Source organism: Plasmodium yoelii (assembly GCF_900002385.2).
Source record: "Plasmodium yoelii strain 17X genome assembly, chromosome: 6".
Taxonomy (NCBI): domain Eukaryota; phylum Apicomplexa; class Aconoidasida; order Haemosporida; family Plasmodiidae; genus Plasmodium; species Plasmodium yoelii.
In genome coordinates, this window is record NC_036178.2 from 793,292 (window position 1) to 819,145 (window position 25,854).

Here is a 25,854-nt window from a genome sequence, read left to right on the forward strand (position 1 = left end):
AACATATTCCATGCTTGAAAAATATTATAAATCATAGAACAATCTCATTTTATTCAAAAATAACAATACATGCATATGCATATATGTATGTTTATGCAATATAGAGCATGTATGATGAATGTCCAAATTCTCCCATTATAGTTATTGTATATGTTTGAATATATATTTTTTTATACCTATACATTAGACATATATATATGAATACTCCAATTTGTATATAATGTGATAAGCTTATACCAAGTATTTATCATATGTGTGGGTATACATTTTATTTCTCGGCTGATTATATGTTCATTGGTATTATGCCCCCTTCTGGAGGTTTCTCAAGTTGTTCATTCATTTTGAATATAGAAAATGGTCATGAAGGTATTTATTAATTTCATCATAGTTTGTTATGTTTATATCTATATACTGATTAAAAGAATTAAGATATCTTACTGTTTTATCACATGTGTAATGTGTTTGATTTTCTGTATCTTCCTGGTTTTTATGCAAGCTTTTTAAATCATGACACTGTTTACATTCCTGATCACATGAAATGTTTATATTATTATTATTATTGTAGTTGGCAGTTTCGCTATAATTTATGTTATTATTAAGAATAGTATTTTTGTTTTTTTCCATTTTTTTCAATTCACAACCAACATTGGTGATTTTTAAATTTGGCATAACGGATATACTATTAACATTCTTTGAATAATTCAAATGGTGTATTAAATTATTTTGGCCATTATTCATTTCGTTTGCATTATACATTGTACTATAATATGGATTGTTTATACTACAATCGTTATAATGTTTATTAATCGGATATGTTTCATTAACCAGTTTATTATTATATGCATTGTTACCCTTGCTGTATTCGTCGTTTCTACTTCCTGAAAAATAATTATTATAATTTAATAAAAACTGTTTAAAATTATTAATTTTTTCACTCTTCTTTCTAATATTATTTTTATCCATTCCGTCATTTTCCTCATTCAATTCACTTTTATGTTCCATGTCATTGTTCTCCTTATGAGCATTTTCATGATTTGGGTTATAATCCTCTAAATTGTTCGTATTTTCAATTATATTTATATACGCTCCATTATTATCAGTAGTTATAAGATTTTTCGTATAATCAATAGCCTCATTCATACATGCACTATTTCTACAAATTTGATCATCCGTGGTTCTAGGTTCTTCAACACCGCAACCATCTTTGCATATTTTACCATTTCCATCAACTTGGTTACAATAGAATTTATATTTATTTTTAGAAATTTCTCTATGAGAGGAAAAAGATAAATTCTTTCCTCTGTTTATTTTTAATTTTTTATTTATTAACGATCTATTGCTTGGAATCAAATATTTTTTCCTTCCACTATATTTTTCATAAAATCCGTCATTTTGTTGTTCATCACGTACATCTTCTGATTCTCGCAAAAAACAATTTATTTTCCCGCTTAATATTCTATTTATTTTATAACAACAATCAAAAGGGAAATTGTAAAAATTCTTCTTTTTCTTTTTTTCATTTTTGTCTACATTTCTAACATCGTTATTTATAATCATATATTTCCAATTGTCATTTACCATTTTTTGGTCAGATGGAATATTACATACTTGTTTATTATTATCAGATGATTCCCTTTCTCTATTTAATGTAATAGCATCAGAATAATATGGAACAATAGTATCATACATTATATTATTATTGCTAGTTTCATTTGGGCATTCGGAAAAATAATTTTCGGAAAAACATTCTTTTAATTTATTGCACAATGACAAATAATTTTCATCTGAAAACTCTATATTTTCATTATCAATATATTTATACTTTTCATCATAAATAAATGGAGCAACATGGGCATTACAATTATTATTTTCATTGTTCAGTATATTACTATAAAAGTAATGATAATATGGGTAAATTTCCTTAGGTATCGGAGTGAAATTATTCCTTTGCATTTCGTTAGTTAGCTTTTCTTCATTTTTCAATAACTGTATAAATGTATGATTACTTAAAATTGTATTAATTTTTTTATTTTTTGTTGGAACCTTATTTTTCTTGGATACCAATTCTTTTTCTTCGCTTTTATGTAATGTCTCTTTGTCCTCTTCCTCTGTCTTTTTATTGGTCATATTCAAATCACTAGTGTCAACATTTTTATCGGCATATTCCTTTACTGTTTTAATATCTTCCACTGTGTTAATCTCGTTTTCACAAATTTCATCATCGCTTTTTTTTTCAAAAGTTTTATTATCATACTTTTCCCTTGACGTATTTACTGAAGATTCATCACTGACTTTTTCATAAGTAGTTAAAGTTCTACATTCCTCTATTTTGGTTTTTAAATATATCCATCTATGCAAAGAAATTTTTTTTTTTTTATGCCATTTAAAATGCTTGGATTTTAATTTATTGATACATCTTATTTCGTTTTTCATTTTATTATATTCATTTTTCAAATTACGACGCATTTTTCGAAGTTCATAAGATTCCTTAGATTGATCATTTTCCTCTATTATTTTTTCTAAATATGTTACTCTATTCCTCATAAGAACAATTTCATCTAAATATTCTGCATTTTTTAATTCCAATTCATTTATATAAGATAGTTTATTTTTTAATGTCCCAATTGTATCATTTAATTTTATATTTTCATGATTTTTTTGCATTAATTGACTTTTTAATTCACGAATTTCTTCATATTGAATATCTCCAAAATCGAGAGATTCTTTTATTTTTTGTCTCAACAATTTATTTTTTCCATCTAATGTGTTCATATAATATTCATATCGATCAATTAATTTTGGAACATAATCATGCAATAAACTATTTATTATTTTCATAATATTATCTATAGACCCACTATTATTATTTTTATTTTTTGGCTTTCCAACTGCCCCTTCTAAAGACTCCATCATCTTTTTATAATATTCAATATTTTTTTTATTTTCATTTAAAAATTTGAATTGACGGAGACTTTTAGAACTATTGAATAAATGAGCATCATTTGATTTCCTTTTTGTTAAATCCTTAGAACTTTTAGTGCTTGTATCATTATTCATATACATACAACCAATGTCATACGTTGATGAGCTACTTTTTTTTTGTAATCTGTTAGACACACTATTTTGGAAAGAATAGACGTTATTTAATCGTTTCTTTAATGAATCCATACTATAATATTTTGAAATTTTCTCGCTATGTATTAATAGAGAATTCTTGCTATGTTGTTTTGAATTTTTCAACAGCAACTGATCTTCGGCTTTGTCTTCAATTTTGTTTTCATTTTTTTTGTGGGAGCTTTTATTTTTATTCTTCTTAAAAGTATTCTTTCCTAAAAAAATATCGCTTTTTATATTTAAATCTTCAGAATTTACTGTATTAAGTGTTTTTATTTTTATTTTTTTCGCTACTGATGCTGCGTTAGCTGATATATTTTTCTTTGGTCCCTTTTCTTTATTTTTTTTAAATAGCTTACTATTCTTTGAACCTTTATCCAATTTTTTGTATAAATTTAATAAATTCAAATCATATTCCATAATTTCATTTTTTACATATTCGAGCTTTCTATCTTTTGATTGTGTTTTGAAAAACCCTTCTTCATTATACTCCATTCTTTCATGATCAAACATTTTGGAATTTATATCAAAGTCTTGATTGTTATCCTCTTTTTCTTCGTGGGACATTTTATTCTTTAAATTTGTAAGATTTTTATCTAAATAACCAGATTTATTTCTAAAATTATCTTGAGAATCAATCTTTTTAATTTCACTACTATTTGTGGTAGCATACTTTTTATATATATTGGGGGTGGGCTCGTCAAAACCTTTGGAACTACTGGTGTCCATAGAACTTCCTTTAAACTTCTTCTGGAAACTTATTTTATCATCTAAGAATTTTCCTGCGCCATTTGTATACTCATTATCTGTTTCGTCCAAACTATTTAATGTTAGTAGTTTTTTATTTTTCTCCCTACATTTTTTAACGAAGAATTTAACATTCTTAACTAGGATATTTAACTTATTTGTTTTTTTCATCTTTGTATTATATCACTATTATATATTAACATATAACGTATTTATTGTTTGTCTACTTTTAATAATTGTATTGTCATATAATAAGCATATTTCAATGAATATTTTTTCAAATATAAAAAATAATCCTTTTCTTTTTAAAAAGTAAAAAGAAAAACGCAAAAATTATCACATAAATATTAATAATTAGCAGTGTAAACAATGTTTTTTATTTATAATTTAATTAAACAAGTTGTACATGTCTAGTTGTGTCTAGGTATAAAGTGTAGGAAACATTCAAATGTGCAAACATGGTCACAATAACAATGTGTTTATATTTATGCATACGCATATATTGGGAAAATTGTAAAGACGAAAAACTAAAACAAAAAAACTAAAATAAAAATTGTACAAAATAAATGAATAGCAAAATATAATTATAAATATATTCAAAAAATACATAATGCAAAAAACAATATTTATTTTTTCATCCTCAATTATGCATATACATTGTTCCCATTAATATATAAGCAAATCATTTAAACGGATGAAAATAAATAAAAATAAATAAAACTTTAAAATTAATCATAAAAATAAAATCCTAATATGTTAAAAATATATATGTTTTGTGTGTGGGTGCTTGTGTAAAATTGTCAATCTATAACAACGTACAAAGTGCTCGAGTGTCCACTTAAAGTCTATTATAAATTTACATCCTACAATCAATGTTAATTTTTTTTCTTTTATTTCATAATATTGTAAATACTTAAAAATATAATAAAAAATAATATATTTTCTTTTTATTTTTAATAAACATTCTGAACAGTCATCATTTTTATATTAAATAACTATTTTTTTTTTTTTTTAACACTTTGAATGTGTGCTAAAAAAACAAAAAAAAGTGGTATATTTTATCTACTAAATTCAGCAATTGTAATATTATTTTTTTATATAAATAAATTTAGTTCCACTCAATATTTTTATATGCAATTTTTATTATATTTTTTTTTGTGTATATATAATTTCTTAAAAAAATATGAACGGCAATAATATTTAGTTTATATTATTTTTTTTTCTTCGTCTATTAATTCGTTAGCCATCATCTGAAAAAAAAAAAAAAATAGCCATTAAGAATATTCAATAAAAACATATGAAAAATATACACAATTTGTTTTAATTACATACACATAATGCATAAATGTATTTTTTTGAAATTACCAAAGCTGCTACGTAACAACTTTTTTCGGCGTCTTTTATTTTTTCATTTATAAAATTTAAACTATCCTCAATTAAATCATTTCTTTGCGAATCCTCTTCTATAAGAGCAGTTAGCACTTCATTGTAAATGGTTTCGTCGTCGGTACTCTTAAATAAAAGTAGTAAGTAACAAATATGTTAATGTATAAATATATATAAGAATATTATATAAATGTATGCAATAAATAACAAATATTTAATACGAATAACGGTATGCCCAAAATAGGTACATTGTTTGGTATTACATTTGGTAGATCCTTTATATGCCTTTTTATAAGAGTGTTTTCTATAACCTTTGACTCTGTTGTCCTAATAAAAAAATATATATTCGTATGTTTCACAGCATATCATATAGGCATTTATCCAAATAAATTGTAACTATATTTGTATTCCGATTTTTAGTAAAAATGTACCACATCGTTAGCAATCCAAATTGGTGCATTCGTGCATGTATTGATTCCACCTTGTCTATAATTTCATTTTTAATGTCACTGGGCAATTTAACCATCTACAATAAGGAATATTAATTTTTAAAAATTAATATAGAAACTTTACGAATTTGTATAATAAAACAAAGCTACTCGTTCAAAAAATAGCATACCTTATCTATTTTTTCGATAATTTCATTTGGTTTATATTCATCGAGCTTCGTTCCTTTACCTCTGAAAAATTAACCATAAAATAAGCATATATATATGCATTTATGAGCATTCCATATACACATATCAAAAATCTACATAGACATACTTGGTATAAAACAAAAAGGTGGGTGTTCCCCTAGAAATTATCATATTTGGCGCATAATCATTTTTCTCGATATTATACTTCTTTATTTTCAATTCAATCTAAATAATAAAAACAAAGACAAATGTATTATATGCGTGTAAAACTTTATTGAAATAGGACAATATATACATATGTATGGGGATATTTTTTAAAAAATTGAATTACGTTATTCTCTTTGAATAGTTTGTGTAAGCTGTTTATAAAAGGCTTGTATAAAAAGCATAAGAAGCATGTATTTTCAAACAAAACTAAGAGGATGTCATTTTTCTTGGAATCTTCAATAATCTGGAAAACAAACAGAATTGCAAATATGTATACACAATATATATATATGCATTAAAACAATAAGAATAATCTAATACGAGCTACATATTTTTATAAATTACCTCCTTTTCAAATGTGTCATGTGTTACATATGTTGGGAATATCCCATTATTTCCTTCATTTAATTTTTCAGAATCTTCACTAATAGGTATAAAAAATTGTTCAAATATTTCTTTTATATAACTAGTATCTACTAACTCTTCTTTTGTTATATTTCTTCGTCTCCTTCCTTTATAAATATAACAAGCAAAATCTTTGCTTTCCTCATGAAATGTATAAAGATAATTTAAATTTTTAATGTTGAGCTTTTCAATTTCATGTTTTAAAAACTGAACTTTTTTTTTTTCGTCGTTCAATTTGTTTTTATCTAAAACAAATAATACGATATTATCTATCTTATCAAAAACATCATCAGATATTTCGGTCATTTCATTTAGAAAATTTGATATTTTTTTTTTTTCATCCCATTTTAAAGCACCATAACCTAATATGCTACTAATAAGTATACTTAACATATATATGTTTTTTTTCCGATTTGAACTTATTTTATTGTCCACATTTGCCTTGTTTGTAATGTTTCTTTGTATAATATTCTTATAGTTAACCTTTGCATTTATATTCTTATTAACACATTTTTCGACCCTATAAGGATAATTAAAATGAACAAACATGCGTTTATTACTTGGTAGTATTGCCTTTCTACTATTGATCCTTAGTAGTATGTTATTCATTTCTATATTTAGTATGAATTTCTTTTTTTATGTTTTTTTGTGTTATCTATATATTTGTGTATATATGAATATACATAAAACATTTATTAGTCAAAAAGTTTATGTTTAAAAAATAGGTATATGTTTTTGTTTCAACTCTTAAAATATAAAACTTCTTACAATGAAGTATCAACACTTAAATTTTCCCTTATAAATATCATAAAAAAAATGATTTGTTCTTTTTTCTATATATCATTTTCTTTCTATTAAACTGCTCATTTTGTTGTTTTGCAGTATTATATTTTTATATATAATGTATATAAATAAAAAGTATAAATATTTATATATAGTACATAAATATTTTAAATGTATTACGCAAAATCTACCAAATATGTGAACGTATCAGATGAAAAGTGTGCTATGTTATTTTTTCAATCATATTTGTCGTTTATTAACCAAAAAAATGTTTATATTTTTTTTATTTAACAAAAATTTACATTTATAGATTGTGATATATATATTTTTTTTATAATACAAATTTTAAATTTCTTTTTCTAATTATAGTGTTATACTTATTTATACTGGCCCATTTTAATTTTAAATGATATGTATAAATTGTTCATACTGGCTTTACGGAAATGCTACAATGTATGTTTGATAAAAAAGGAAAATCCTTACTATAATTATTACATAAATAAAAAAAAATCAAAAAATTAATGGGGTATCCCCTAAAAACTTAACATTTAAAGTTTTATAGTTTATAAATAATTTTTTTATATTAATGGGGAATATATTCCTGTGTAGTCTTACAATTTCACTAGTTTCATATATATTACATTTTTTATGCATAAATTACAAAATTATTCACAATATATCACTAAGGAATGTATCGAAATTTCATCCGTGTATATATGGGGTTATGTTTCAAATAGTGCATCTTATGTACATAAAAATGTGGAAAATAACATACCATAATACAATAAAAATTATATTTTTAAAAAAAGGTCCATAAACAAAAAATCGATGTGCACATCCATCCAATATATTTTGTATAAACTATTATATATGTAAATATTTCTTAAGTATGTTCCTACTTTAGTATTAGGACACCGGATACATTTCTTTCTATCCATTTTTCTTTTTTCTCTTTTGAATTGAGTTTTAAGTAAAATATCGGTTCATTATTGTTCAAGCTATTATCTAAGAAATGGAGAAATAATGGTATTATAACAATGTAAACATTTATTTAAGTTGTTATATATAGAGAGATATACGAATAATAGTATATAGTGTGAGATTGTGCAAATGCCTAGGAATTATCAGGCACAGAGATCCTATTATGTGATGGAATATACAATGTATAAACCCACCTGTTTTGTGTATATGCTTATATATTGGGCATTTGAAAAATTGAAAATTAAATTTATTATTTTTATTATTGGTAGTAGGTACATTTTTTGTGATAAAGTCAATTTTAATATAAGGGATAGGGCAATATAATTCTTTATTTGTTGATTCTTTTATTATTAAATTTGCAACATCAAAAATAGCTCCTTCAATAAATATCCCCCCAACAAAATAACTATCTTCTTTTATATCTTCTTCATTAAAATATGACGATATTTCGTACTTTAATTTTATGTTATTTGCATCGACTTTCATTTCTTTACTAAACTTTTCGCGAATAGCTAAAATTAAGCTCTGTAAAAAATGTGGTAAACATATATAATGCAGCATGTTCATATGGAAATGGGTTGATATATATAGCCATAAAAAGAGGAACTAAGTTAAAAAAATTATTGGCGCATTTTTTCTAATGAGATATTACAAATTGAAAATAAATCATCACGGAACACATATGCAATGATTGGTTCAGCATGAATCATTTTAATAATTTTACCTTCGGAGAAATAAAGGAAGCCAAATTAAAAACCTTGTTTGACAAATTGCTTATATACTTGACGATGTAAGAAAATTTTAACTTAATTAATTTAGCAAAATGGAATATTTGCAGTTTTGAATAAAACGAATTAGTTATCCATTTTTTTGGAATAGACAAATTCATTATAGAATTGTAGGTATTATATATTTTTTCAAAATTTCCTTTTCCTTTTATAAAATTGATTATGTTAGTTAAATCGTTATAAATAATTCTCAATAAATTATTATATTTATCAGCTTCAATTTTCAAAAATGTTACAATAGAACAATTTAAGTTGTTTAAAAATATATCTTTTAGCATATTAGAATCTATAAAAGGTGGTAGAATGCTTTTTAATACATCTATAATATATAATATATGAACACCCATCTTATCTTTTAATACATCACATTCTAATCGCTCTAAATTTTTTAAAATTTTTAAATTATAATTTTTTAAATATAATACATTAAGTGATGGGTGTAAATTAAATATTGAAAAGTCTGTAATAAAAGGTAATGATTTTATATATCGTAAAAATATATTTTTATTTGAGCTGTGTGGACAATAATAAGAATTATTAAATTTATATTCACTATTTGAATATATAACTTTATCGTTAATATATTTTTTTAATATAATATTAAAACATTTTTGATCATTACGATCTATTATTATACCACCATATATAATATTACCAATTAAATATCTTAATAAATTTATATCAATATTTTTATTATTAAAAAATTTACATATATTTTTTTTAGACAATTTTAATTCGATATCTGTAAATTCGTATACGTTATTGAACCCTTTATTTTTAAATTTATTCCTTTCTTGTATTAAAGAATGAAAAAAACATAAAATAAAATTTAGTTTATTTATTAATATTTTTTCGTTTTCATTCCTTTTTGTTTTCTTCAATTTTTTTCCAAATGGAAATTTATCACTATCATCATTCTGATCCTTACTATTCATGTTCAATAGTTCACTCATTTCGTCAAAACTTTCAAGTTTCATATCATCATCTACATAATCATTATAGCCACTACAATCTAAATCTTCTTCCCCTTCATCTAATTCTCCCATTTGAATTTCCCCATCATCATCCATTTCATCTTCGTCAATACTGGAATAAACATTAATAAGAGAAGACTTTAAATTATAAGGATTTTCGAATGTAATTTTTACACATAATTTTAATAAATAATGAGGAAATGATGTAACAGAACTTGTACTTATCCATATTCTAAATTCTGGATTAGAATATTGTATATTACAAATTTCTATATATTTTTCTATTTCTAAAATAAGGTGAATATTTAAATGGGCATTTTCAATTAATACCCATAACCCATCTTTAATAGCATCATTTAATATTTTGAGCAAATAATTTTTATCATGTTTATTGTATATAATTAAATTATTTTTCCCTGTAATTTTTTCACTTAATGTCATAATATCATTTGCTGTATTTAAACGGTGTTCAGAAAGAATTAGAATTAATTTATTTTTTGATGAATGTTCATAACATTTATATAAGTCTTTTGCATAATTTTGTGATGATATATTTAAATGTTGATCTACATAATTATTCATATTCAATTTTAATATATCAAAATGAAATATTTTATAGATTATTAATTTTTCAAAATCACCCAATAAATTTTTTATATCTTTATGTTGCAATATTGTATGATCTGTTTTTATATTTCTAAATATATATTCATATTCATTCAATACTTTTTTAAAAAATATATAATATTTTTCTTTCTTTATCAATTTTTTTACACTGATATATTCTTTCATATTTAACCAAGACAAGTTTTTTGTTTCAAACTCGAAAACGTATTTCGAATCATTATCTGTTTGAATCACCTCATCATTTTTATTTTCCTCAAATGATTCTATAATTACATTATCTTCAAAAGAATTCATAAAATCATCATTTTCCTTCTTATTTTGTTGTAGCATCATATATTGGGTATGTGTATTATTATATTGTCCATTAGATTTTTGTCTCGGAATACCCATGAATTTATATCGTTTCTCACTACAAACACTTTCCTTATCACTGCTTTCCCCGAGAGTGTGCAAAGATATATTATCTTGGTTTATATTATTGTCTTCATCATCGCTTGTTACTTGCATATCTTCGTCGGAGCTCGTAGCTTTTTCATTTTCTAAAGTGAATTTTCCATCATTTTTTGTTTTGATATCAATATTAGCATCTAAATTAGGGAAACAGTTATATGAATCTCCAGATTTTACAACATCACCAACTTTCCCATCATTAATCAAGACATTCTTGGACAATGCTTCTGCTATGACACTTTCTCTTCTTTGCTTGTGGTTGTGTTTATTCTGAACCATTTTGACCACCTCATTTTTCACATTGAAAGATTTTGGATAGTCATCATATATAAGAAAATAATAATCATCGTATTCGATTTCCCTTTTATATATATTTATCATACAAACAAGATAGAAAAAGAAAATATATTGATGTTTTTCGGAAAGAGTTCGTGAAATTTCATAGTGTATTTTTTTTGTAAAAATATTGAGTATGTCTTTTTTTCTTTTATCTAATAATTTATTTTCCTCTGATTTATCTATGCTAATATTTAATAAATTGACAAATGATAAAATCGAAGAATTATAGAAAGGATTAAAAGCGATTAATTTATTCATAGAATGATAAATGATAGATATATGTTCTGACATACTAATATAATTTTTTCTAATTTTCATAATTTCTTTTTTATTAATTTTAAATTCTTTAATTTTTTTTTTATTTTCATGAAATAAATTATTTGCATTTTCAAACGTTTTAACAATATCATCATCACTTAATATATCTTCTTTGTAATTTAAAATATATAAAATTTCATTTTCTTTATTTATAATTTGATTATTTAAATCATGGATATGATGAATAAGCATAGTTCTTTTTTCATTAGAACTTTTTGACAATTTTTCTATTAAAGTTTCTAAGAAATATTCTTCTAATATTTTTAAATTAATATTAAAATTTACTACATTTAAACAATTTTGTGTATTGTCATCAAAATGTGGATTTCCATATACGATAAAATAAATATTAAATGAATTGTTAATTGTGATTATTTTGTTGTTAAAATTGACACAATTATTTTTCATATTGTTAGATTTTTCGTTATCTTTTTGTATTGTTATTTTACTATCAGTACTACAATTTTCTTCATCTTTTTTTTCAATAACAACAGAATTATTCAATGATGTAGACAAGCTACTAATTTGATTTTCACAATTAAGGTAATTATCTTCTGTTTGTTTATCATTTTTTTTATTTCTAACATTTTGTAAATTAATCAAACTTTTATTTATTTTATAATTAAATAAAGAAGAAAATAATATACTTGCACTATCGTCGTAATGTGTAAACAAAACTATATTACCCAATCGCATGGATCTTTCTACTTTGTCAATAAAATTAGAACTATTATTTCTTAGTATTTCTACATCTTTTTTTTTATCATATAAATTTTTAAGAAAATTTGTAACAATAAAATGTGGATCTATTAATAAATTATATTTTATACTATTATTCATTATTACAATGTTTTCAAAATAAAATTTACTTTTTGTTAAACCATATGCTATCCATCTTTCTAAATTTATTTTCGATTCTAAAAAATTATAAATAGATATATTTTTTGTGTGTTTAATATTAAACTGTGTTAATATTTTTAAAATTTTTAATTTAATAATAATTCTATATTCATAGGAAAAGTAGGATATATAATTCATAAGTGATGCTATAATTATAGAATCTCCAATAAGTAAATCTCGTTTTTTTTTAAAATACTCTTTTTTTTTAATCCATTTAATCTCTTGTTCTAATAAACAGGTTAGAATAATTTTAGATCTTTTAATTTTTTCTTTTATATTTTCTATTTTTTCAACTAATTCGTTTTGTTTAATAGTTATTTCTTCCTTTTCTGTCTCAATTCTTTTTAAATTGTCATTTACTATGTTTAAATCGTTTCTACATATTTCTAAGTATTCTAGTTCTTTATTTATTTCATTTTCTAGCATAATAACCTTTTCTTTTTTGGGTTTCAATTCTTTATTTATTACGAAATAGTTATAAATTGCCAAAATCCATTGACACATAGTTTCACAAGCTTTTGAAGCTTTTCTTACAAATTTTGGATTGAAGTTTTTATTTTTGATTAGTGGTTCAATCTTTATTATCATTTCTTCTTCAATTGAATTTTTATCATATTTTTTTAAATTTTCTAGAAACGCCTTTGAATCTCTGAATATTGATTTTTGAGCTAGGACCCAATAATTTAGTGTTTTTGGTCGAATTAATTTTCCTTGTAAATATTTTTCATCTTCTTTTAAAAATGTTAATATACATTGTATTACCATGACAACAATTGCTGGTGGATTTATAAAAGCTTTTAATTCTCTTAAATGATCAACTTTTAATTTATTTAAATTATTTAATGAATCACTTAACAATGTAAAACTTTTAGATATCTCTGCATTTACTTCATTTTTTAAATTTGTAATACTTTTTATTTTGGTTTTCATTTCATTTTCTTTCTTTTTAATTTCAGCTTGTTTTATATATGCGTCTTTTTTATCTCTTTCAATTTCGTTTGCTTTTTTTTTCATTTCTATATTTGTATTGTTTAAGACAGGTTGCATATTTAATAAATAGTTTTTCATAATTTTTATGTCATGTTCACATTTTCGTAATTTGTTTAATGCCTTACTATATAAATCAATATTTTTATCAAATTCTATTTTTTTTAAATTATAAAAATAATCAAAATAGTGTAATAAATGAATATATTTGTTATAATTTATACAAACGTGTATTTGTTTTTCTTTTTTATATTTCTTTGATAATAATACTATTTCTTTATGAATTCTAAGAAATATTTTATTTTCCACAATATCGTCTATCCACTTAGATTCTCCTTCATTGCTTATAATTTCCATTTCTGATTCTTGTAATAATGCAGTTTTATCCTTCATTTTGATATTATTTACATTGAAAATTGTGTAAGGATTTCTTTCATCATCAACTTTGTCTTTTTCAATACCTTTACTATCATCATTTATTACGTTATTGTAAAGTTTTGTATTTTCATTTTTATCTTTATTAGAATTATTTGTATCATTGAGAATATTGGGATCGCATTCTTCTTCTAATTTATTTTTTTCTCCTACGGGTTTTACTGTGTTTACTTGCCCTGGCTCAAGTGTCGAATCCACTATTGTATTGTGGTTTATTATGGATTTGCTTTCGTTTTTCTCATTTATCGTTTCTTCTACTGTTACATTTTCATCTATCCTTTGTTCTTTTGTAGTTGTTATTGTGGGTTCTGGAGAGGAATGTTCATTTAGTATTTTTTTTGTGTCGCATTCTAGAGTATTTTTAAAGAAATTCTTTGCAATTATATGTAAACCTTGTTTATTGTCTTCTTCAAAATATATGATATGTGAATTTTTTAAAATATATGGATATTTCAGTATATAATCAACTGTGCTTAACGATATATTTAAACTCACATGAAGTTTCTTTCTAATTGTTTTTTTATATATATTATAAATATTTGTTATGTTTCTAACTAGATGCTCTTCTTCACATTTACTTTTACATTCATTATAAATTTTTTTTAAGTTTTCTTCATTATATAATAGATAGCTATCGTTGTAATTATAAATATTATTTAAATTTTCTAAAATAAAATCAAAATTATTATTTTCATCATTTATATAATAGACATACTGTTTTTCATATATACCGCAGTCAAATAAACATCTTTTAATTTCTTCTTTGAAAACTTTTTTTTTACTATTTTTATTTAGTTCAGATATAACTAGTGTTTTATTAATTATGAATGCACATATTTTATTTACGCTTTTTTTAATAGTGTCATTTATACCAATAGACAAGATATGCGAATTTTCAATCATAAATGTTTTTGTAATTTTACATATATATATTAATATATTATCAAACAAAATTAAATTAATCTTTTCTTTATTATTGTATTCAGAAATATAAGAATTTACACAGCTATATAAATCGTTTATATCATATACTTGTTCATATACATTTTGATATAAATTTAAAAAGTTGCAAAATGTTATATTATTATAGTGATTATATATTTTATCAAATTCATTGGGAAAATATTCTTTAAATTTGTTTTTAATTGTTTCTGCACATTTTTTTTTATTACTTTTTGATTTAAAGCTTTCTACATATAAGGATTTATTTTCGTTTATAAAATAAAGTAATATTTGTTCTTTTCTAGTATTTATGTTTTTTGATAAATAGAAAATATATTTAAATACTTTTTTAATATTATTAATATCAAAGAAATTTAAAAATATTTCTTCTTTTCTACCAGAGTAACAATCAAAATTAGTGTTATATTTCATTCCTTTGAGAGATTTATAAATATCTACTTGCATGTCTACTATATTTTTTACTAGACTTTTTATATTTATATCATATACATTAAATAAATAATTCAAATAAGTGTAAAAAATATTATAAATTTCTTTATAATTATAACTATTATAATAAATAATATTAAAATTGTTATATAATCTGCTAGTTTTATTATTAGCATGTGAATTGTTCATAGTTGCTAAACAAGTTAAATCATCAACATATTTTAAACTCAAATGTTCATCTATAAAAAAGTTATAATTAAATAACATTCTTAAAAACTCGTGTGATGATAAATAATGACTTCTTTTAAAAGATCCAACTTCTGTTTCAATATTTATATCATCTATATAAAAAGTACATATTTTATTATTGGGTGTTCCATAAAAATTATTTCGTATCTTAATTAACTTTGATTCAATATAATTTCGAACATGTTTACTTGTAGTACTATTTGAAAAATAAAAGTCAACTGTGAAAAATTTATCGTTTCCTATAATCCTATTTAAATAGCAATCAACAGTTAGCGATTTTCCTATATTGCTGCATCCTGATATTATAATATTTTTTTTATTTTTTATAAAAACGTCTATATTATACAACATAGAAATTTGCTTTTTTTGTTTTACCATCATATCATTATTATTCATATATTCATCTATACATGTAAATTTATTTTCCTTATTAGTTAAATGGCTTAAAACATTTTTCTGATAATTAAAATAAAAGTCGAATAAATTTATGTCTAGTTTTAGCTCTTTTCTAGTATTATAACTCTTTTTGTTATAAGCTTTTTTATTTTCATTATTTATATCATTTTCTTGGTCTTTTCTAGAAGATAAGCTGCATCTATCTTCTAAAAACATTTTTTTTTGCATCTTTATTTGTTCATCTTCACTTACTTTCACTGAAGTGGCAGTATTATTATTTTGATTTGTTGTTTCAATTGGTATAGTCTCTTCTGTAGTTTCTATTCCTTCTTCATCTTTTGATATTTGATGATTTTGAGTCAAATTATAAATGTCATTATAATAATTAACATTGTATATAATATCATCTACATTTTCTGGGTCATACTTATTTTCTAATTTTTTTAAGTTTCTACTTTTTTTCCTTTTTAAATACCGACCATCATTACTAGAATTAGAATCTGAACTATAATTTCCATATGACTTTTGAAATACTGTATTATTAGTTTCATTATCTACATTTATATCATAATTTTTATATAAATTTTTGCATTTTTTATAAACCTTTAAATAATAATCATATATGCTATTTATGTTCTCATAATAATTATCAATATTTTTATTATTTTCGTTATATATATCAATATCAATGTCTGAATCTGTGTCATAATCATTCTCAATAATATTTACATCATTAATCGCATCTGTTCCTTTTGTGGAGTTTTTTTTATCAAGTTCCCCATCCAAAGTGTCATTTATCTGATCATCTATTATATTTGGTCTCAAATCGTTATTTATACTTTCACTCTCCTTTTTTATATTATGAATAATATTATTACTTATAGAATTATTAGGCTGTGTATTAACAATATTCATAGTAAGATTCATTCCTTTTGGGGTGTTGTGATTAATTTCTGCTTTTTCATCGATAATCTCACTATATTTATTATCCCCTTCTACTAAGGTAATGTCTTTTGTGTTTTCTTTGTTTAAGGAATCATCTGACTTTATATCTATATCATCTAATAATTTGTCATTATATGAAAAAGACGAAGATCCAAAAGAAGATAAAGAATTTATATTTTTTCCTTTTTTCATACTTGTCTTATGTATATCTCTGACATTTATTATTCTTCCATCTAATTTCTCAAAACTTAGTTTTAAATTATATTTTAAAATATTTTTACATAAAAAATTGTTAAAAATTTTTCTTCCTCTTTTATATGTATTTGAACCAACACTCCATATTAAAGCATAAATAAATATAGATGTAATATATTTTTGAAAGCTCTCTTTTTTATCAGAATCATTAATTTCAAAAGAGCAATATGAAAATAAACTATCAATACATTTAATAAATGATATACAATAATAATATTCATTAAATGCATAAACAAATAAATTATTAATACAAATAAATAATAAAGATTTGTGAAAAAGACACATAAATAAATTTAATAAAATATGTTTATGTATAGGATCAAAATTATTCGGCAATGTATTTATATATGAGCATATGTAAGAAGCAATACTTAAATCACAATTATTTAATATTATTAAACCACATCGACTGATTGTTGCCATAGTAACATCTTTTAAATCTGACGTTTCCATTATGAAACGCGTATGATTATGTATAGGTATAATATCACATTTAGATAAACATAAAATTTTGGATTCATCTAAAACAGAATTTAAATTTTCTATCCATAATGAATGCAAATAACAATCAAAATATATTATATTCAAATAATCATCACTATTATACGTAGAATTTATTTCTAATATTTTTTTAGTTAATATACCATGAACCCACTTATTAGATACTTCTTCATAAAAGCCTAATAAATATTTTTCTCTTATAACATTTGCATTGATAATATAATCATTCATTTTTCTTTTTATTATTTCTCTATCATTAATTGTATTTATTGTTTTATTTAAAATTTTATAAGACGTTGTTTTAGATAATGGATAAGACAAAAATAACACACCTGTATGAAATTTTATCATATTATATAATTGAATTAATTTACCTACATATCTATCAGTACCAACATAATTTAATTCTAACATTTTTTTTTTTAACATTTTTTTTAAATAATCTTCAACCATTTCTTTTTTGGATAAAAATGATTTATTATGTTTACTATTTATTCCTTTTATTGATTCCCCTATATTGCAATTTAACAATTTATTACTGTTTATATTTTTTCTTGTATATTTATTGTTTTCCTTATTATTCCCATTATTGCTATTACTATTTTCATCTTTATACACAAATGCATCACATTGCCCATTTGTCAACCCGTCTTTTTTTACATTAAGTACATTATCATGGTTAAATTTATTCATAGAATCATTTTTTTCGTTTGAATTATATATTTCATAGGATCCATTATTTTCTACTCTATCTGTATTAGCGTCTTCTGAACCCTCTTTTGACAATGCTTCCATCTCTTCAATTTCCTGTAATTCGCTACCCCCTTTTATATTAGAATTAAATAGTTCTTTTTCATCATTCATGTTACAATAAAAATCTTTTAAATACATTAATATACTGTTATCATTATTTCTACTATTTGATATAATATATCTCAGATCTACCACATTTTCTGTCTTTTCAGAATGATTCAAAGATTGATTATATGTATATAGTTCATAAAAAATATTTTTTAATATATTAAGAAACAAATATATATCATTTTTTACTATAGATGGCATAATACATTCAATAATAGCAATAAATAAATATTTATATTCATAAAAAATATTTTTATTAGTATTATTATTTCCTTTGCCTTTTATTATTTTCCCCATAACATATGTTATTTTTTTTACTGTCCTTAAATCATACTTATAATGTTTTTGGCGACTTAAATTGTGTTCACATAATTCAAATAATAAAATAATTTTTTTTGATAATATTTTACTGTATTTATACCCCTTTGAATATAACATAACTTCCACTATAGTAAAAAAATCGGGTTTTATAAAATTAAAAAACCTAAAAAGTGCTTTAATATTATTTGGTAACACACTTCGTCCTTTATAAAAAGGGTTTATTATAATAAATATGTTAAATTCTTCGTTAACTTTTATATATTTCCCTTCGAAAAAAAGTATATTTTTTTTTGAAGTTATCAAATTATGTTCATCTTTTTTCTTCAATTTGTTAATATTTCCCCTTGTCTTATCCGCAATGCTATTTTCATTTTCCTCTTCATTATTAGATATATCTTTAATATATAAAGTAGAATCTTGAGAAAAACTAACTTCATTATCATTATTTTCGAGATTTTTACCCGATTTAATTGATAACATATTCATTTGTTCTTTTTTTATTTTATTTTTTTGATCTTCGATATTATTCATAAGGAACTTCTTCGATTTCGCATTGAATAGATTACTCAGTTGCTGAGCTAATACACTTAATGCTTCTATAGATATTCTATTAAATTCATCGAAACAGAAAAATATTCCATTGGTTGCAATTCCAAAAAATAAATTTTTTAAAAAATCAAAATTTATATTACTACTACAATTATAGACAAAATTGAATTTTCCGATAAATTTAGAAAAATATTTGGTTGTCTCTGTTTTACCGGTACCTGCTAACCCAACTGAACATACACCTAACTTTGAACTATATGAATGTAATATAGAAATAAAATACTTATTTATTAAATTTGTTAAAATTATCTTATTATCATTATGTATATATTCATAACCATATATATGCGATTCATTTAAATATTTTATATATAAATTTTTGTTATAATAGAAATATTTTAATTGTATTAGCCAATTAAAATTATTAACATCATTTACTCGTTTTTTAATTAATTTTTCAACTATATCCCTATTATGAACTAAAGATATGATTAATGTGTGTAATAATACGCTTTTTTTTTTATCTACTTTATTTATTATATTTATATATTCATATAACTCCTCATTTAAAATATTTTTATATTTATTTAAATTATTATATTTTAAAAATAGTTCTACTAAATTAGACCAAAACAAATTCTTTATTATCAACACAAATTGGCTATTTTTATTTAGTGAAAATTTTATTTTTTTATTAAAGTTTTCATATGATTCTATATCTAAATCAGTATCCTCAAGATCTATTTCACTTTGCATCGTATCCATCATTCTTACATTATTAATATTATTTTTACTTATAACATTATTTTGGTTGTATTCTTTCATTTTTCCTATATTACAACTATTATCATATATTAAACTATTATGTGAAGAAAATGAACTAATAGATGACGCTGTTGATTCGTTGGATAGACATTTTCTGTAATTTGTTGCATCATTACTTTTTAGAAAATCCTCTTCTTTTATATTTATTAAGTTTTTATATTCTAAAATGTTATCATATATTTGTTTTTTAACACTAAAAAACATTTCTTTTTCTACTTCAACCAAAATCTCTGTTATTTCTTTTTTTTCGATTGGTATTTCATTACATAATAATAATTCTTCGCCTCTTTGAGACTGAAAACCAACAATGCTCCCATTTACTACTACAAGTTTATACACACTGCTAAATATTTTAAACAAATAAGTATTTATTTGATCATTTATATTTGATGATATTAAATTTATTAAATCATCAGTACTTAGGAAATAAAATCTGTTAAATATTTCTCTTTTCAAATCGAGATATTCATTTATACTTTTTAATAAAAAATTTAAATTGCTATATAACTCTGTAAGTTTTTCTTTTGTATCCTTTCTCAAGCAAAATGTTTCAAGCTTTTTATCTTCCTCGATTATTTTGTACATGTTTTGGAAATTGTTGTATATCAGCTTATATCTGAGAATAAAAAAAAGGGGAAATTTGTTTCGAAGTTTTAGTATAATATTTTATCGACGTTACTGTTTAAAGTATTGACAGTATGAATGTCTTTTTCGCTATATTTTATACTCTACCATGTTGTATATATATAATACTTCTAATATTTTGAAATGTTCTATATACGGTAATACATATATAATTTTGAGATATTAATAAAAATTTGTAGTGTACATACTTTTTTGACTCATTTGTCAATTGCTTTGATATGTCAGTTAATACAAATATTCTGCTTAAATATAAAAATAAGTTTTGGCTTTTCTTTAAAATATTTATAACGGTATTAGCATTTATCATCATATTTTGATTATTAATTATATCTATGTGATATATTTCATAAATGTTTATTATTAATAAGTTTTGATTTAATACGAGATTTTCTTCAATTTTTGTTAGTATTTCATTTATGTTCGATATGATAAATATCTTGTTGTTTTCTTCTTGTTTCATTTGGAATTCTATCTTGTTAAAGTTGTTTTTTATTTTTACCAAGAACTATAAAAAAGGAAAAAAAAAAACACCAAAATATATATGTGCATGTCTATGTGGAAACTGATATAAGTAGACGATTAGTTTATTAAAATGAAGAAAACAAATATATTTTTTTAATATGTTTAAATACGTTTCCCATATTTTTTTTTCTTACCTTTTCAATTGCATTTTCTTTATTTGCCTTTTCACATATATTAATAATACTTGTTATTTTACTATTTATGTTTAACTTCAGTAGTTCGTTGAATGTTATATTGTTGAAGTCGACTGTGTTTTTTTCGTCAATTATTTGTGCAATCTGGGAATTAAAAAATTAATAGAATGTATGCACAAACGTATTATTAGTAACAATAACAGGAAAAGGGTCATTATTTATAAAATTATATTCACAGAAGCATGATCAGATGCAAATTTCTGCCGTTTTATATTTCACCTGTTTTATATGTCTTTCCTTTATACTTGGCTTTCTCAAAGAAATAAGCAAAGATACATATGAATTAAAGAATGTCAATTTTTTATTCATTTTTTTGATCAAACTATTTTTATTCTTATAATACTCATTAGCATGTTTATTAATTGTATTCATATTTTTTAAAATAAAATTAAAGTCTTCTTCTATTTTTTTGTAATTTAAAGAATTGATTTTTTTGTCAAATCTCTCATCCATAGTTTTTATGCTTTTGCATATTAACCAAAATGTTTGATATAGATTTAGTTCCTTAGAAATATGAAAAGGAAAAAGGGTAAAAAAATAAATATGATATTTACAAAATTTTCATATAATAATATATGTTAACTTATTGTGAACATTGTATGCATTAATTTCCTTACGTTTTGGATTTTTAATAGTATCGTAAAATCAGATATTTCAATGTTAAACAGTTTTTCTCGAAGGTTAATTTCTTTTGATTCTTTTATTAAAACAGTTAGTTGATTTTGGACAGTTAAAATAAATTTGTTTATATTTAAGTAATTATTTTCATCGTTAAAACTTTTAATAGATTGAATATTTTCTTTCATATCAACAATATTACTCTGGAATTTTGATTCTTCATTTATGAGTTCTTCTAATAGAACATTTTTTTGCTTAACAATATTTTCATTAACTTCTTTTACAATTTTTTCTATTTTACTAGGTCTATTTATAATTTTCCAATAAGATAAATAATCTTCATTTGAAAATTTATAATTTAACTTATTTAAATAGTTAAACAACACGTTAATTTCTTTTATATCATTAGATACAAAATCACGACTTTTTTTCATTCCTTTTATATATTCTTCTTTTTCATATACTTCTTGTATGTTATTTGTTTTTTTCTTTAAGCGTACAATTATTGAATTATAAAACATTAAATTAGAAGTGTATTTTTCCTTATATCTGGAAAAAAGAAAGAGAAAAAAAAAGGAAAAACCTTTAATTTTATTCGAAATTCAATATGCATAAATATAAACATATGTTTTAAGAATATTGCAACTATGAATATTGCGATAGGTGTAAATAGTAGCATGCGTGTGTGTATTTTTGTTAAAATTTTTATTATATATATGTTAATATATAAAATAATAACTTAATATATTTTTAGACAAAACAAAAAAGTTGTGTAAGCATACCTCTGAACAATGATACTAGTTAAGGCTTTAATATAATTATTAATTTCATTAATAATAAAGAGCTTGATATCTTTTGATTTTACCAAAAATACACCTAAATTTATATTATCTTCTATTGTATCATTTATTTTTTGTATTTTTTCTAAATTTTTATAAATTATGTTTTGTATATGTTCAACACTTGTATTTATGTCTATATTTTTAATAGCTTCATTAACATTAAAATTTAAAATATCTGAATGCTTATTAATTTTTGATAAATAATTATTTACCATTAATTTAGATTCTTCAAAAATTTGCTTTAACTCATTTAATTTGTCATTTATAAAAACATCATTTTCTTTCATAGACTTATAAAAAATAAATTTGTCATTTTTAAATATTTGTGGTATCACTAATTTTTCTATTTTTTCAATTTGCTGATATTTAATCAACATTGAAATAATTAAATCTTCAATTTTTTCATAAAAATAAATTGGGTTATTATCTAATATAAATCGTGTATAATCAAATTTTTTTGTTATATTAATTACAAATATAGGTGTATAATTTTTCTTTTTTCTACAACTTTTAATATTTTGTACAAAATTTTCTACAAAACCTTCTATATTACTAATTAGCATTTCATTTATTTTTTTCTCGATCATAAGTTTTAAAATATTAAAAAAAATTCTTATTTTGGTATATTTAAACGTTTCGATGGATATATCCTTTAAGCTATAATTTCCTTTTGTACAATTTTTTAAGTTTTCTTCAATTGTAAATTTTATGTCGTTCATCCATATGTTGTTTACCGTTTCGAATGACTATAAAAAAAAAGGTGAGTCATGTATATAATGTCTAATTGAAATAATAATGAACGTATAAATAATATGTACCCAATTGTGTGCATATGAACGTATATTTAAATTTAATATAAGAAACTAATCATTAGTGTAACTCCAAATTACACGTTTCTACATACATTCACACTTTATTTCATTTTTTTTCCAAACCTTTAAAACAGATGTATTTTGCAACTGAAAAAATTCATTTAATTCAAACGAATTTTGTATAGCTGTATGAAATATAGATATTTTTATCAGTGAGCATTTATTTGATATTCCTAAAAAAGTTTTAATAACCTTTTCATTTTCGAATAATACACATTGTTTAATAATATTTTTTTTATTTTCAAAATCATAATTATAATATTTAATTTCCTTTTTGTTTCTTTCTATTTTTCTATAATAATTATTGAAATTATTATTTGATATGCTTCTACCTAACCATACACTGCAAAAAGTGTTTAGCTCCTTTGTCACAGTGTCAATGTTTTTAGAGTTTTTCATATTTATATCATTTTTTATAATATCTTCAGCTTCATTCATAATACAATTAAGGTTTAAAAATGTATTATCAATTTTTAAATAATGTCTTCTTCTTTTTAAGCTATTTGATTTATTCTTAATAGCATCAAATAACTTTTCTGCATATAGAATTGGATTTTCGCTAGTAAAAAAAAATTGGATTCTATCAATTTCAAAAAATTCACTTGATGATTTTTTTTTTACTTTAAATAATTTAGAATCATAATTATAATTATATATGTATATATCATCAAATGTACTTTCAAAAATAAGACTATTTCTTGAAACAACCCCTTTTGCTTTAAATGGAACAATATATTTGTCTTTCCCCTTTGTCCCTTCAGAGTTTACATCTTTTAATTTATGTTTTTCGGCTTCTTTGTTTCTTTCTAACTCATTTATATAGCTTTCTTCTTTAAGCTCCTTTATTATTTCTTCAATAGTAAAAATATCAAAAGAGCTATCATTGTAGTTTATTATATCTTCCCATTTTAAATTTATTTCCTCAGAATCGAGTAACTTTTTTTTCTCATTTAATACATCGTGAATATTAATACTTTTATATTTATTTTTTATTTTTTCTATTGTTATAAATCTTGGTTCATTTTCTCTTTTATTTTTGTAAGTAACAAATAATTTGCACCTTTTTTCTTTTGAAGAAAAGTCTCTGCTATAAATTTCTTCGTCTTTAAATATGTCTATATAAAATTATTTGAGAAAAAAAACAAAAATATAAAAAGATGCCTCAATTATTATATTAGGATGTATAAATAAATATTGTCCTTTATGCCTATTTCATTGATTGTTTTGTCCTTATCACGTTTTATTCTTCATTTTAATTATATATATATATATATGTACACTTATTCATTTATCATGTTGGTTATATACCCTTTTGACCATCTTCATTGTATGAGAAATTATCTGCAGACAAATAATTATTTTCTTGATGTCCTTTTCGTGGTGATTCCTTGATGTTTTCTCTTATTAAGCTCTACAATTAAATGTTACATATTGGAATTAGTTGATGTTAAAAGGTGATAAGAATGTAAAAATTGTGAAAAAGGTAGATGGTTAATAGGTGTAAATATTTACGTGAATTTTTTATGGATGCATAAATTATATTGCATACAAGGGTCTTTACAGTTTTCTATACTAATTTATTTAATTTTTGAATTTATTATTTGAACTCTTAAAAAAATGCATACTCATGTTTTTTTTTTGTTTACTTTTAAATTATCTGAATGACAAAAAATGGTAGACAGGAAAACATTTTTCTTAATATAATTGTTGTTTGTGCTCATTTTAATTACATTTCTCTATATTTAATCACATTTAAAAAATATGTATAAAAAATATAAAATAATATTA

General features: G+C 22.1%; 3 protein-coding genes across 3 annotated transcripts; all 3 read right to left on the reverse strand.

Moving 5' to 3' along the window:
• Positions 1-336: 336 nt before the first annotated feature.
• On the reverse strand, positions 337-4,032 carry PY17X_0618200 (conserved Plasmodium protein, unknown function; the record flags this gene model as incomplete). Its single annotated transcript, XM_726196.1, has 1 exon — positions 337-4,032. One exon carries the CDS (start codon positions 4,030-4,032, stop codon positions 337-339), a length of 3,696 nt encoding a protein of 1,231 aa, XP_731289.1.
• A 1,034-nt stretch (positions 4,033-5,066) lies between these two features.
• PY17X_0618300 (thioredoxin-like protein) lies at positions 5,067-7,106 on the reverse strand (the record flags this gene model as incomplete). Its single annotated transcript, XM_022955402.1, has 8 exons — positions 5,067-5,111; positions 5,227-5,373; positions 5,511-5,574; positions 5,679-5,773; positions 5,867-5,927; positions 6,013-6,110; positions 6,217-6,336; positions 6,438-7,106. 8 exons carry the CDS (start codon positions 7,104-7,106, stop codon positions 5,067-5,069), a joined length of 1,299 nt encoding a protein of 432 aa, XP_022813184.1.
• Positions 7,107-8,175: 1,069 nt separating this feature from the next.
• On the reverse strand, positions 8,176-25,787 carry PY17X_0618400 (dynein heavy chain, putative; the record flags this gene model as incomplete). The annotated part of the gene is made up of 11 exons (XM_022955403.1): positions 8,176-8,285; positions 8,456-8,786; positions 8,986-20,989; positions 21,207-21,523; positions 21,675-21,818; positions 21,954-22,238; positions 22,352-22,901; positions 23,135-23,940; positions 24,130-25,181; positions 25,375-25,477; positions 25,713-25,787. 11 exons carry the CDS (start codon positions 25,785-25,787, stop codon positions 8,176-8,178), a joined length of 15,777 nt encoding a protein of 5,258 aa, XP_022813185.1.
• Between the last annotated feature and the right edge of the window lie 67 nt (positions 25,788-25,854).